We start from the raw sequence: 15,105 nt of genomic DNA, 5'->3' as shown, positions 1-15,105 counted from the left end.
GGCTTGTTCATGACCTCAATGTAAATGAGTGGAACTCATTATAGCGCATGAATGTTGCATGCATCCACTAAATAAAGAACCACCACCATTTTTCTATCATTAGGTAGCCAAAATGCTGTAACATCCCCAGGTTTATTTCACTTTGATCCAAAATCCCAGGTGTTGCTAGTGAATAACTGGGAATTCTCTTGCCAACTTGCTGATGTAAAATTCCCAGAAATTAGAGGGAAGGGCATTAGTTAAACTGAAATAGTGTGGCTTGGTCTTATAAATAAAATATTTTTTTGTCCTGCTTCCATACAAGCAGATGCCATAACTTTGCCTTTTCCTGCATTTTGTTCAGCCTGGGCGTGCTCATGTGAGTAGAAGCCAATTATTTTCCCATTCGTTTTTCTGAACATGGAGCTTGCAATCAACCTCAAGATTTTACAGTAGGGAGTTACAAACTTTCTGTAATGTTAGCTATTTTTTTGAGAGGGGGGGTTATAGGTCCCCTTTGTATTGGGTTTGTTTAAACATACATCTTTTACAGGGAAAGATCTAGCCTTTTTGCAAATTGTCCCCCAACAGCCTCATGGATCACTTCAGGGTCAGAAACCCAGCTGGAGAAACTGTGCCGTAGAAGATGAGGGGCTAGGAAGCAATTAGAGGGCCTCTTTTGTTCATATTGCTAATCCTAATGTGCCACTAAGCCAATATCAACTCTGAGGCCTTTAAACAGAGGTAAGGTAAGGCCTGAAAGGTAAGGTGTAAAACTAAACAGTTATAAAACAAAATGTGTTTACTTGCCTTTCGCCATTTCAAGTATCTTTACTTGCTGTTCATAAGATTGGTGATGCTCGCTGTTATCTTCAATAATGAACTTTGACTGCTCAGAGGAGGTACTGGAATCCTTTCTGCTTTCTGGTCTTGGCAGGTGCTTTGGTAAGAACCAGAATGGGATGGCAGCCAGAACACTTAACACACCTGCTATTAAATAACCAAGCCACCAAGCTCCTACCCATCGGGCATCATTGTGAGTTATTGTTATACTGTCTGTGGTACAGGGGGGGAAAGAGGGACATATTTGCATATTTAGTGAGAGTTTGTTAAGAGCAAAGCAAACTTTGGAGGGTACCTCTCCCAGTAGAGATTCTTATTTCTTCAACAGAGCCCCAGATCTCTTTTTCCATAGTCACCATCTCCACCCACATCCAATACTTTTCTGACAGCTGTGGAGTACACACCCCTTTAGAAACTATCTACACTGTTCCCAGAGGTGAAAGTAAGCCAGTCCGGTCCGGCGTACTGGCAAGAGCCAGTACGCCGTGCCGGACTAGACTGGCTTCCGTGGCGGTGATTTAAAGGGCTCAGGGCTCCAGCCGCTACGGGGCGCCCCGGGCCCTTTAAATCACCGCCGGAGCTCCGGCAGCCGGGCTCCCACGGTGATTTAAAGGGCCCGGAGCTCCGCAGCGGCCAGAGCCCTGAGCCTGTTAATTCACCCCTGAGCTCCCAGCCGCTGGTAGCTCCAGGGTGATTTAAAGGCCCTGGGGCTCCCAGCCACAGCCAGAGCCCCAGGGTCTTTAAATCTTGAAAGGCCCCGCCCCCTCCAGTTGAGGCCCCACCCCCGCTCAGGACTCCGGCGTACCGGTAAGTCCTTTAAGTTACTTTCACCCCTGACTGTTCCTTAAGTGGTCGGAAAGGTTGCCATTGAGGCATATAATCATGATGCTGCCACATCTCCCATGCAGACTGGGAGTTTTTCTTTTGAGTTCTCGTATTTCTGTATAACTTGTGATTTGGGTTAAATGTAATCAGCATTTATATCACATCAAAATCCCGATTGTATTTTCTCCAACTGACACAAACAAAATCTATCTACCTGTAGGGTTTAAAAATAAATAATTGTGCCACGTGTTTTGATCAATGTTTCATATTCAAACTCTGATCCTGTTCATGACATGTGCTAAGCAACTTCCTATTAAGTCAATAAGAGTGGAAGGGGCAAGTGTTCGGCAGTTCAAAAGATCAGTCCCACTGATAGAGCATCATCTTATCAGTAGAATGGATTTCAAAAATACAGCAACAACAAAGAGTTATTTATGCATTGATGTTTACCCCGTCCCAGTACAGTCAGGACAAGGAATTCAAAACATTCACTAAAAGAGTCTATTTAAAGATGGTTAAACAATTTCCATCCAAACTTTTTTTGGATGGAAAACTGGGGGAGGTTAACCAAACAAAAAAATTCAGCTTACCTTAAAAAAAAAAAAAAAAAGTGAAAAAAAAAAAAACAAAAAACATTTTCAAAAAAAAAAAAAAAAAAAAAGTTTTTCTGTTGGGGGGGGGAGGAGGGTTGGGTTTTTTTTTGCTGAAAAGTCAAAAATTATCTTTGGGGAGGGGGGAATAAACAACATTTTCCAACCAGCTCTAATTATATGACCTATTTTGGGGTCAGATTCTGCCATCCTTATTCATGTTGAGAAGTACCTTACACTTCATTCAGTCCCTTTCTTATACTCTAGGCATTCAGTCTCTACAAAAAAATCCAAAATCCCATTATTTTAGAAAACATGCATGCAGAATATATCACTTTTTTTTACTGATGGGTTTTGCTGAATTCAAGGGATTGTATTTTAATGTCTTTTATTTAATTTAAGCAATATTATGATGGGGGGGGGGAAGAGAATTCTTCTTATGCTGGAAATAATTTTTCAGTTTAAAAACTTCCAAAGCCAACTACCCTCAAGCCTTTAATTTAACCTGCCTTTTTATATCCCCCATATCATTTACTTTGAAGGGTTTGGAACTTTTCAATGCGACACACAGAGTAAACAATTTTTAAAAATGATTTTTCTAACTTACCCAAGTCTACAAAGCCAATGTCAACATATAGTTTGGCACAGAGGGATCCTAAAAGAAAACCAAATATTGGGCCTATAATTGCAACTGTCTGTACACACCCTGCAAAAAAACACAAGGAAACTGTCATTTTTCTGCCTTAAATGGACTCTGTTTTCATACATTGTCATGCTCTGTTCTTGTGGACAGTATCAGTGAAAAGTGATCTGTATCTTAACATGCAGGACCAAATTCTGCCTTCACACACATTGGTTCAAATCCAAAATAATCTCATTCGTATTCCCAGACAATGGAATTGTTCCAGACTAGCACCATTGTATCAAAAAGCAAAAATTGGCTCATTGCATCAAAATTTCACTTTTGTTTTTTTGCTGTCACCCAATTAACAGACCAAATTCAGCCTGGAATAAGTGAATTCATGGAAGTTTGTGTTCCAAATTCAGAAGTGCCACCAACAGGGTTGCAAATTATGTATAAGGTGGTCAGAAAACGTGTGTACATTAACCAACATATTTTATTAGTGATGGACAAACCTCAAAAAGGTTCAGCACGTCACACTGGATTAAGTTCAGATGTTTTTTATTTGGCTCTTATCCAACCCACACACATCTTTTGAGTTTTCAAAATTGATCTGGAAATCTTGCAAGAACAAATTTTTGCATAAAATTTCTGGTAGATCTCACTTCTAACCAGACTAGAAATACTTAAAAAAAAAAAAAGTCTCTAGTGATAAAAACCTTCCAGATGGTATTTCATCTTAATATACAGGTATGGTCACACATGAATCACAATAGGGAAAAAGTTCTTTTAAGTATTTCGACCCTCAACATATGACTGGTTCTGATTCAGTTTGGAGGGAAGATTCCAAGTTCTGATTCTGTTCATAATAGTTTGTCTGTCCATAATTTAAATTCCATGCTACAAATGCTACAATTAAATCTATGCTATATACATTTCTATTCCCCTCCAGAGAATTGAGTGTGTAATCCACTAATCTACATGCAGAAGATTTAATAAGATTAAGGTAGCAGCAGGAATCCGAGGCCAAATTATCTTCTCAATGAAGATAATGGGATTACACTGGTGTAATCAAGAGTGGAATTTGGCCCCTAAAATGCACACAGCTTTTAAATAAAACCTTGAAAATTTTAAACCATGCAAGCAAAATAATCAGGACAAGTTAATTTAATGTCACTCATTCTGCTACTGAAAACAACTCAATTTACTTCTTGCAAAAAATAAGACATTAGGATCAAGTAATTTGAATTATTATATTACCAATGTAGAAAGCAGCACTCTCTTCGCTGGCATAATCGTCAATATACGTAATTCCCAAAGGCTGGATAGGAGTCTCCCCTATCCCACGCAAAAGATTCCCCAGCAAAACATAGATCCACATGGACGATCCAACTTCTTTTTCACATCCTGGATACAGAGAGAGAGTAAAACAAGACATGGTTTGTGACATTTTGACATTGAACACACAGGACTCAGCTCTGTCCTCAGCTGTACAGGTACATTTCCTGTTGGCACCTGTGTAACTGGGAGGAAGAACTGAGCCCACAGATTTATTGCAAAGCTAAAACAACGCTCCCAAGGCCAGTCAGTAGAATGAAATTTTAAACCACTTCTGTGCTGTTTTATGCACCAGATTCAGTGCCTGTGCTGTACCACACACCTCATGCATTTCATCCAAACAGCTAACATTCTGTAGCATTGTGAGCAGAGGTAAAAGGGACTCTAATGGTTCTCTTTAAGTCATACAGGCAAATATCAGTAGAGCCCCTATTGGCTTTGGAATCTATATTTTCCTCAGTGCCACACAGTTTAACAGGTTATTTGAATTCCTGAATGGTGCCAATGCAATGACAAAGACCAGGCTTTATTTTATCTTTTGGACCAATAAATGTTGAATGTTGACGTATTTGAGTTTATTGAGATTCCCGCAGAACCTGCACACACGGCTTTATGGCAGTCATCCCACCTAGCAAGGCAGCTGTGAAATTGATGCAGCGCCAAGCAGCAGTACATCGCAGCACCAAGCAGCTGTAAAACCAGCAGATCTATCCCACTGAGAATTCACAATTATGGGGGAATGCTCAGATGGTGTATAGCACTTCCATCCCTGCAATCCTTACCATTCTCCTATATTGAAGGTATCTCAGGGTGTTCCTAAGATCCAGCTATCCCTACCTTGGTTGGACAGCTCCTTTGGGCCACAAGCAGCTGGAAATAAGCATTTTTCAGGCTGCTTCAATTTATGCCAGGGATCTTACTAGCCTCTGGCTGGCCCCAGGATTGGAGGAATTAAAAGATGGCATTAAAGCAGGCTCAGCTATGTTTCTAGTGCAAAAAGTAGCACAGATATGAAACAAAGATAATTTCCTTTACATGGTTGCTTGGGATATATCTTGTGTATATATAACACACACAAAAACTATGTTAAAAGAGCATTATTAAGGTCACAAAGTCAGCGCTCAAAAGTTAAGAAATGCCAGAATTAAGGTTGCTTATGCAACCTTAATTTGGTCCCCTAGAGCGTGTTGCATTATGATACAGTCTTTAATTACATGATCACATACTATTTATTTTTTTACATAGGGCCTCTGCCTCATTGAGTGCACAGGATGGACGGTGCTCACTTAAGGAGCAGCTATTTAATATTGTTTTCTTCCTGTTGTTCAATGTGTGGCAAGATGGAGCTATTCTGGGGATGAATCAGGATTGTGCAGTGAAAGAGGCTGTTGTCTGTGGGACCTCCTGCCTCACTTGTTGCAGAAGCAGAAAAGTATATAGTGAATGAGGCAGGGGATACACAGTGAGAGAAGAGAAGAGGTCCTATTGTTACAGCAGTTGAATGCTGCTCTGGGGAACTGGATTCTATCCCTGCCTCTGCCACAGAGTTCGCAATGTATATGTGATGCTGGACAAGTCATTTAAACTAGAATTTTCACATGTAGTCACAAATTGTGTGTTCCTCGTTTTCTGGGTGCCTGATCTGAGACCCTGGAGATAGATCTGCAGTAGTACTGAGCGCTCACAGCTCCAGCTAAAGTCAATGGGAGCTGTGCTGTGCTTGTTCTTGAACTGGCTGAACCCATTTGGCCAAAATTTCCACAGAAACCTTCAGCCAGAGGCAGACACAGCATGGAAAATTTCACCCCAAATAGTTAAAGTTTGGCAACTGGAAACTGGGTCTTATAATGTGACGTATTGGGCAACCTTCATAATAGCCAGTGCTACCAGACCCACCTACATACATACACAATATTTTTTTTTAAATGGAATATTCTTACCTGCATTTATTTTGGCTTGAGACCTTTCTAAGCCTGAGAGTGGTATTTGGCTTTTATCCTGTAGACATGGGGAGATGCTGACAGTAGAATTGGTGGAGGAAGAAAATATCTCATACCTATAGCTGTGTAAAAATCAACATCTTTACTCTTCTCCCCGTTACGATATATTACAACAGAAAATTTCATTGCATCCTCATTGAAGATACACATGTACCAAAGCACTTAAATGAAGTCTCAGGTGCATCTGATTAAGGTGATCCCAACAAGCTGCATGGATTACAGGTTATATGTATACATGATTGAGAGGGGTTAGATAAGTAAATGTATGTTGTAAGAATATTGTACTGTATGAAGTGTGCATGTGGCCACATCCCAGAAGATCACCTGGTATTCTGAGTTCCAAATCTGGTCTAGTGTAGAATACAAAATAGTGGGATTGTCCTCTGGGTCCTACATAGTTTTTTCCTACTCACTATTTTCTGTTTTTATTCGTCACTTCATCATAGACGGCTCCAATGGGCTTTAGATCATGCCCAGAAAGGGCTTACAAACGTCAACTAATCAGAAATGAATTTCAAATTTGCATTGATATTGATGGAATATTTTTTCTATTATTTGCTCAACTATAGTAATAAATAATCTATTTGTAATAAACAATTAATAATAGTAACCATATTACTCTCTGTTCCCATCAGCACTTCCACAATCAGTGTCTATGTGGTTTGAATAGGTGCATACAGTGTCTATGTAGTTTAAATAGGTTCATGGGCAAAAGGTAAGTTCTGCGCTAGTGCATTTCTTTCTGAACAGAAAGAACAGATTGCTTTGCACTTACCGTCCCATAAAGAATTGGGGCATCGCAATTAGAAAGGTTCCAGCTGACATTATTAGGCAACCAACTCCAATTATCTTTGGCCTATGAAGTTTCGCTCCAAAGTAGCTTACAAGAATTATGATTAGGAGATTCCCTTTGAAAAATACAAAAAGGTAACTTGGATTTACAACACACTCATAAGTGAACTACACGCTAAACTAGTCATTCCCAAACCATGGCCTATATAACACTTGTTGGGGGTCCACAGGAAGATGGCTGCTCACATGGTGGTGGGTCTCCTCCTTGTTTCCAAATAGTTGTGCAAGTGTCCAGGATCAGTTAGGAAGAACATGGGCACCTGTAGAAGCAGCTGGAAATGAGGACCTAGCCAGATGCCAGTCACTGGAAAGAGAGGTGGAATGTCAAGGGGTTGGGGGGAGGTGGGAAGGGAATGAGGCAGCCAAGTAATAGGACTTTGGGTACCTTAGCCAATATTATATTCCCAGGAGTGCTAAAATGCCACAAAACACTAAACTGAAGAAATTTTGACATAAGTCCAAAGGTTTGATGGTAACTTTACATAATGTCATGTTGGAGATCTCAGTGCAGGAGTACCCTTGATCCATTGACCAATGGAGGCAATATACGATTTGACCTTTGTATTCTCACCATTTACCAAGTCACAGAGCTATCCTGGCTGGATCACACAGGAGGGGATCTCACAGTGACAACGCCAGGGGAGAGAGGGCTGAACAGTGCACAAGAAAATTATTGTCTTTTGTCTACTGCTAACACCAGTGCCAAACCCTTTTAACACTGCTTCAAGGTAACCAATGGTACATGTCTCTGGTTGGGCTTGCCTAAGGAAAGAATAATACATGGTCTGATGTATGCAGCTCCCTTACCACAGCACTTAATTACAGAGGTGCCCCCCTGGAATTTTCCCCCATGGTACACCCCATCAGTCCCTGTGGAGCCAACCCCACTGTAGCTGCTGGCCCCAGCTTTCCACGCCCCAAGTCTTTGCTAGGCTCAGCCCCTGCCTCTCAGCCTGGCTTGCCCAGGTGCAGCATCACACCCCCATCCCTGAGAGGGGGACAGGATGAGGCTGGGCAGGCTCCTTGTGGGAAGCCCTGATGTAGGACCTGCCTCACCATGCAGCAGCCGCAAGGCGGAGCAGCACTGGCCTCCCCCTGCCCAATGTGCTCATCTGGTTTGGCCCCGCAGCCCCTCCGTCATGACAGAGGGAGTGCAGGACCAAACCTGAATTGGCAGTGGGGCAGCTGCTAGTGCTGCCACTCCTCACCACTGCCAATAGTACACTCTGTGCGTACAACTGAGGGCACCACTGCTGAATTACATGGATAAATGAAATGTCTGCAGCTCAGGCCACACTATGGGTGAATCAGGCTCCGCCACAACCCTGCATTGTGCTATCTAGGGGAGTAGTCTATACCCTGGCTATCATATTTCTCACAATAAAATCCCTGTCCATGCTGGTTCAGAAAAACAGTGCTAACAAGAACCATCTCTAAAGCAGCAGTCACCACCACAGTTTCAACCATTACATGGTCAGGGCCATGTTAAGCGCAGTCTCATCACTGTCACACCAAATGTAAACACATATTAAAGGCCACATTTGCTCTTGCCAGATGGATCTCATTTAACTTCAATAGGCCTATGAGATTTGTACGATCATTTGCCACAATGACAGGTGGCATTAGTTTTGTCTGAAAATGAAAGCACCACATACCAATTTCAAAGCTGCCGTCAATAACACCAACCAAAGAAGAAGGGATATCGAATCTTCTTTCTATTTGGGTGATGGTACTTTTTAGATAACTTCCTGACAATGCTTTAGCGAAGTAAACAAAGGATAATGCGCCAAGAAATATCTGTGAGAGAAGTCGATGGTAATTAAGATCATACTATAACAAATATTTTGTTGTATTAATTGAATTAAACATTTTTTTAAAAATAGACTTTTATTATTAATTATTATTATGAGTGATTTTTCCTTGTGTTTGTGAAAGGTGCTGGATTGACAATCTTCTGTTTATCCACAGCTCATGGACAGCAGCAGTTCAAATTTCCTTCACTGTCCGACAACACCGCTATTATCTCTAGCAGGAGACAACAAAATGACAAAGCAAACCCTGTCTCTAGGGCTAGGGGGATAATTCAGCCTCCTGTAGAAGCAATTACTGTCAATTTGGATGGATTTTTTTTTCATATGAACACTTATTCACTAGGGAATAGACTGACAGTAGCAACCCATTTCACATAGGGAACCAGCCATCCAATGGTAATAACTTTAAAACCCTTATCCTGAAAGTTGTTCTTACTGAAGTCACTCGGACCTGGGACAGGAGAATCTGCTACTATGGAGCAACTTGCAGAATAGGGGCTTTAAACAACCCCAATCTGGACTGGATGTTAACCAATGAGCATGAGACAAAAGGTGCTGCTTCCCTTTATCAATCCCAGGAGCCATCCTCAAACCTTCATTTTAAAATTCTTCATATGAAAAATGTCCTTTGTAGAACGATCCTTCCCCCATCAAACCTCCTGTCATATAATAACTACAGCGTATATATGTTTTTCTCTTATGTCTGCATGATGGAGTATATAAACCCCACACTGGGATAGAAGATGGCTAAGGAGCAGTTTTAGGCCCAAGTGGTCCTATCCCACTGCACCTGCAGAGCCTGCTCCAGCAGGAGGAGGAGTTTAAAAGCAAGCCAGACAGCTCAGAAAGGGGGACAGGGATAGCAAGTGGTGACAGAGCTATCTGAGAGTGCCCAAGTAAGGGAACAGTGGGAGCTGTTGCTGCAGAGAAGGGGGGTCCGCAAGCAACAGGTACCAAAGGCTGCAGAAGAGGACCAGATTAAAGATCCTTAAGGATTAAAGAACCCCGCACTCTAGCTTTTCTCGGATTGTTTGTGAGACTATGACCATGCATTAAGTTGAGAAAGTAAATGGTAGGAAGTGGTCGAGGGAGGTAACCTCAGAGCACGCCTGGGTGCTTGATATTACTGCCTCTTACAGAGCCCTGGGTCAGAGCCCTGCAGAGAGGGTGGGTCTGGGCTCCCCTACCAACCAGCAACCAGGGTGACATAACCCTTCTGCCTCCTTGAGGTAAGAGAGATAAAGACATTGTAAGCCCTGAAGTAAGGTTGTGAGGTCTTCAGGGGCCCGGAGCTGAGCCGAGCCAGAAACTCTTTCTGGGGGGATGTTGGACTTATACACTTTGTTAGATGAAAGGGGTGGACTTCAATAGTGACCTGGGTGGAGGGATGAGTTACTACCTGCCGGAAGAGAGACCACTACTGTGCTGGAGTGACAACCGGGCTGGGGACACTGGAGATGGGGGAGATTTATGACCTAGGGACCTAGCCATTACGTGGTACCATGAGTAAGGCCAGCCCTAACACAGACTAGTCTGTTAAATGGAGACTCCCCACATCTCTTTTTGCACAGCTAGTTATTTTCAGTCGGATGCAACCAGCTCCAGAATAGAGTCAAACGCCGTGTGCTTTCTAATGGAGGCCACATGTCGTTTTTTCACTATCAAACAAAGGCTGTGCTGACTGCACGTATATGTCTTTTGTTTGTGTAGGAAAAAAACCATAGCAATGATGCACGTCATAATGTATAACACACACCAAGGGCCACACTCTCCCCCATGCTGTGCATTTATGACTATCCCGAGTGAAGTTACACAAAACGGGGTAAATCAAGAGCTCCATAGGAACACTTCCCTCCTAGTACATAATTTGGTCTATTGATTGTAGAATTGGTATTCAAGTTTAATGCAAACTTTCGCATTGCGCTTTCTAATTTCCCAGTGTCCCACTTGCATTGCTTCCCAGCATGGGCTGCTACCCGCGGAAATCTCCTAAGTGCCTGCTATAATTTAAATAAAACTTTCCCCACTTTGTATGGTATGAACAGTATTTCCCACCAGGAGGGCTTTCAGAAAGCTTTCCAAGGAAAATAAGCATAACTGTCATTTTCCTTTGTGTGCGCATTAATGACTTTGGATTTTATATGGTCATGTAAAAACATGAATATGATTTTCAGGGGTAGATGATGTAATGAAAACAGGACTTCAAACCTCTTCGTTTTCAGACATATTTTGAGGTCAGATTTCTTAAATGTCTTGGAACTACCTAAGAGGGAACCTGACATCAGGAGGTAGCAAAAATGCTTCTGAATTACACTGGCAATGTAGAAATGCCCAGGATGTTCCATCCTTCTCCTGCTCACTTCCAAACATAGATAAAGTTGGGTGTTGACCTCACCATAAATCAGCTGGTGCTTTTTTTGGTAAGTAAACCTAAGTGCAAAGTTTGTGAAAGGCTGGCCGTTTACAAAATCAATTCGCCAAATCTCCTCATTATTCAAGTTTTCTAGAGGTTAACTGACCCAACTTTCCAGGCCCAGAAGCGTGATAGCAGCAAAATTTCCAAACTGCACTAATTGTTTGAGCTATAATATTAGTGTATTTTGGAGGCAATAAGCTGATTCCTGAGTGGCTGAACTGTGACTGAAGGTTTATTCAATGAGGGAATCAGATTATTGTTGAGCAAACAGAGGGGCAATGATTTTATTGCTATTATAATGTAGGTTTAATTAATACCACTTGTTTTTAATTTCTCAGCAACAGTGGCCCAGTTTTCAGCCATCAGTGGATATCTGTGTGGTGGTAGATAAGACCAATGGAAATATTCAGGAGTTTATGTTGTCAAAGTTGTCACTTTATTCTGTACAAAATTACCAGACTCATTGTATCACAGAGCAGATTATCTGTTATGGGCTGTAATTTACAGGCTCCAATCTCATTGAAACCATTGGGACTCTTTCCATGGATATTGGCTCAGATTGTAACTGGAAACAATGGACTGTAACAATGGAAAACCAGAAGGAATAAAGAATGTGAAGGGGAGCAAGAATTTGGCAAAGGCAAAGATGTTCTGATTCAGATTGTGACCACATATACCTCAGTGAACTCAACTCACACCATAGCAGAAGCCGATCCCTGGAGTGCAGATTGCAAGAAAAGACCAGTTGCATGAAAAAATAACTGATCTTCTACCGCCCGCTTGTGCAGGGCTGGATTTCCAGAGGGAGTGCTCTTCCAGGATGGTATTGTAATGTGAATGTGTTGTGACATTATCACATTGCACTGCTACATCACAAGTCTGAGGCTGCTGAAGTTGAACTCACAAGAGAATGCTCTCATTCAAGCACAGCAATTTTGGGTGGGCTCAGAGTTTGATGAGAACCAAAAAAACCAACACATTACGGTTGGTTTTCAGGGTCCCTCATTCATAGTACCACAAATCAAAATTCATGTTTGTTCCATCAGTGAAGTGTTCAAGATGTACGTAAAGTAGTAGGAATCATTTTTCAAATTCCAGAAACCTATGTTACCAGAGCTACCATTTTAAAAAAAAAAAAGACATTTACTGACCCCACACACTGGTACTACAAACATTTACTATTCCAGAGGTTCTCAAACCAGGACCGGCTCTAGGCACCAGCAAACCAAGCACGTGCTTGGGGCGGCACAATTTTTTTTTGCTTGGGGCGGCAAAAAACCTAAAGCCGGCCCTGTCTCAAGCTGTGGTCCGTGGACCACCAGTGGTCCGTGAGCTCCATTCAAGTGGTCCGTGGATAGTTCCCTCTAAGGTGCACACCTGGGTGGGTGAGCAAGAGAATGAAGGGCCACCCACCTAATTAGTGGAGCCACACAGGCGTGGCTCCACTAATTAGGTGCCTGGACCCTGGAGAAGATGCACATGTAAGGTGAGGTGGTGGCCTTGGGGGGAATAAGGGGTAGGTGGGAGGGGGCAGTGGGGTGAGAAGAGGGAGTGGGAGGAATTTGGGACGTGCAGGGCTGTGGTGGCTAGAGAAAGAGGCGACTTTTCCCAGCTCCAGGGCTGCGGCTGCCGGGGAGAGACCCCCCTCCTTCCCAGCCCCAGCTCTGGGGCTGCTATGGTGCGGGAGAGACCCCCCCTCCTTCCCAGCCCCAGCTCGGAGGCTGCTGCAGTGTGGGAGAGAGGGAGAGACCCCCCCCCCTCCTTCCCAGCCAGAGCTCAGGGGCTGCCATGGCAGGGGAGAGAAGGCACATCCATCTGATTAGAAAGGCAAGACTACTGATATTAAAATATGAGTTGTGCGCTTTTATTTGTAGAACAAAAAACCATTCATTATTATTAAGGGTTTTTTTATATAGTGCTTTTATCCAAAGCACTTTACAATAGTTAGCTAATGGTACAAATGACATTAGGAAAGCTCATTAAGTGGTCCGCCGAGACCCTCGGAGATTTTCAAGTGTTCTGCGAAAAAAAAAGTTTGAGAACCAGTGTACTATTCTATTGTTAACTCAGGGAAATACCATGGGCTGGTAACTGTGGGTAAATATTAGTTGTTAATAGTGGCTACTGAACACACATTACACGTGAGCCTGAACCATGGCCTCAGAGCTGAACATCCCCAAAAGTTAGGGAAATTTGAATCAGCATCAGAACTTCATAAATTAGATCCATCTATATCACTTTTACACTGAATGGAAAAAGGGGAACATTCCAGTGAGAAATATACTGGGGGGAAAATGCATCCAGCAACAAAACTTCAGCCATTCAATGGTCTGTGCTGTAAAATTCAGAGCTCTTCCTTACCTTTATACCTCCACAGCACGTTTGTTTCTCCTTGGAAGCAGAAGATTCAGATTTAGATGAAGACCTGTCAATTGGCAGGATTATGGTTTTTGAGAACAACTGAGCGTTTTCTTTTGCTGAATTCTCCATGATAATATGGCCGGTCTCTAATCTAGAAGACACCGAGAACATTTTAAAAGGGTAAAGTAGGGGCTCCGCACTGAAAGTTTATGTCACATAACATTAAAACCTGCCAAACTGCTTCCTGTGCAGACAGCAATTACCAGTTTATAATCAAAACAGACATGGGGAGTTAGAAGTTTACTTATGGAAATGTGCAATCAGATTACCTAGACAAGATAGATAAAATTACTATCATACACAATAAACCAACTGTGTTTTCATTCCCTATCAGTGCTGCATAGATTTGATTTTGCTAGGCATTTGACCAAGTATTGCTAGTTGAGTAAATATTGCTCTTTAACTTCACATAGAGATCATTAGGTTTATAGATAAGCTAATTGTTTTAAGTGCCATCAAATTTTCTCTACCTCCTTGATATCAGTCAATGAGCAACATGAAAAATAATGTGGCTTTAATTCGCTATGATAACTTGTCAGTTCAGATGGGACCATAAGTCTCAATGATCTTGTCAACGATTACAGGAAAAAAGCCTGAACTTGTGTCTTGGCAGGTAAATAGAAGGAGGTAGATTAAAAACCAAATATTTTGTTTTCAAATATTAATATCTCCACAATTCTTAAAACCATGCCTACATACCACTGTGCCTTGTTAATCATTTCAGTCCCTAAATCGGTTTAGGAAATATTTTTAATCTCTTGTGTTGACCTTTAAGCAACCCTAGGTTTCACAGAACAGAAAAGGTCGGCCAAAAATAGGGAAACGTTAAAGATGCCATTCTTTTATAGAATCATAGAAATGTAGGGCTGGAAGGGATCTTGAGAAGTCATTGAGTCCAGCCCACAGAGCTATGGCAGGTTCAAGTACACCTAGACCATCCTTGACATGTGTTTGTTTAACCTGTTCTTAAACCTTCAATGATGGGGATTTCACAACCTGCCTTGGAAGCCTATTCTGGTGCTTAACTATCCTTATAGTTAGAAGTTTTTTCTTTATATCTAACCTAAATCTGCCTTACTGCAGATTAAGCCCAGTCCTACCTTCAGGGGACACGGAGAACAATTGATCACAATCTCATTTATAACAGCCCTTAACATATTTGAAGACTATTCTGAGGTGCCCCCTCAGTCTTCTTTTCTCAAGACTAAACAAGCCCAATTTTTTTAACCTTTCATTATAGGCCAGGTTTTCAAAACCTTCTCTTTTTTGTTGCTCTCCTCTGTCCACACCTTTCCTAAAGTGTAGTGCTTAGAATTGGACACAGTAGGCCAGCTGAGGCCTCACCTATACCTAGTTGTGCAGGACAATTACCTCCCATGTCTTATGTATGATGCTTCTGTTGTAAGTA

At 42.0% G+C, this 15,105-nt stretch overlaps 1 protein-coding gene across 1 annotated transcript in view; it reads right to left on the bottom strand.

Annotated features, from left to right (window-relative positions):
• Positions 1-13,787, bottom strand: part of LOC113406599 (solute carrier organic anion transporter family member 1C1-like) — a 40,484-nt gene extending 26,697 nt beyond the window's left edge. The window contains exons 1-7 of the mRNA XM_026652206.1: positions 13,638-13,787; positions 8,705-8,846; positions 6,973-7,105; positions 6,138-6,259; positions 4,120-4,266; positions 2,845-2,943; positions 790-1,035 (exon numbers count right to left, since the gene is read on the bottom strand). Coding sequence (XP_026507991.1) covers positions 790-1,035; positions 2,845-2,943; positions 4,120-4,266; positions 6,138-6,259; positions 6,973-7,105; positions 8,705-8,846; positions 13,638-13,766 — 1,018 coding nt within the window. The 5' untranslated portion in view covers positions 13,767-13,787. The remainder of the gene's footprint in view (positions 1-789; positions 1,036-2,844; positions 2,944-4,119; positions 4,267-6,137; positions 6,260-6,972; positions 7,106-8,704; positions 8,847-13,637) is intronic.
• Between the last annotated feature and the right edge of the window lie 1,318 nt (positions 13,788-15,105).

The sequence above is a fragment of the Terrapene carolina genome, unplaced genomic scaffold (assembly GCF_002925995.2).
Source record: "Terrapene carolina triunguis isolate 2854851 unplaced genomic scaffold, T_m_triunguis-2.0 Scaffold112, whole genome shotgun sequence".
In the NCBI taxonomy this organism is placed as follows: domain Eukaryota; kingdom Metazoa; phylum Chordata; order Testudines; family Emydidae; genus Terrapene; species Terrapene triunguis.
This window is presented reverse-complemented; position numbering and strand designations above follow the sequence as displayed.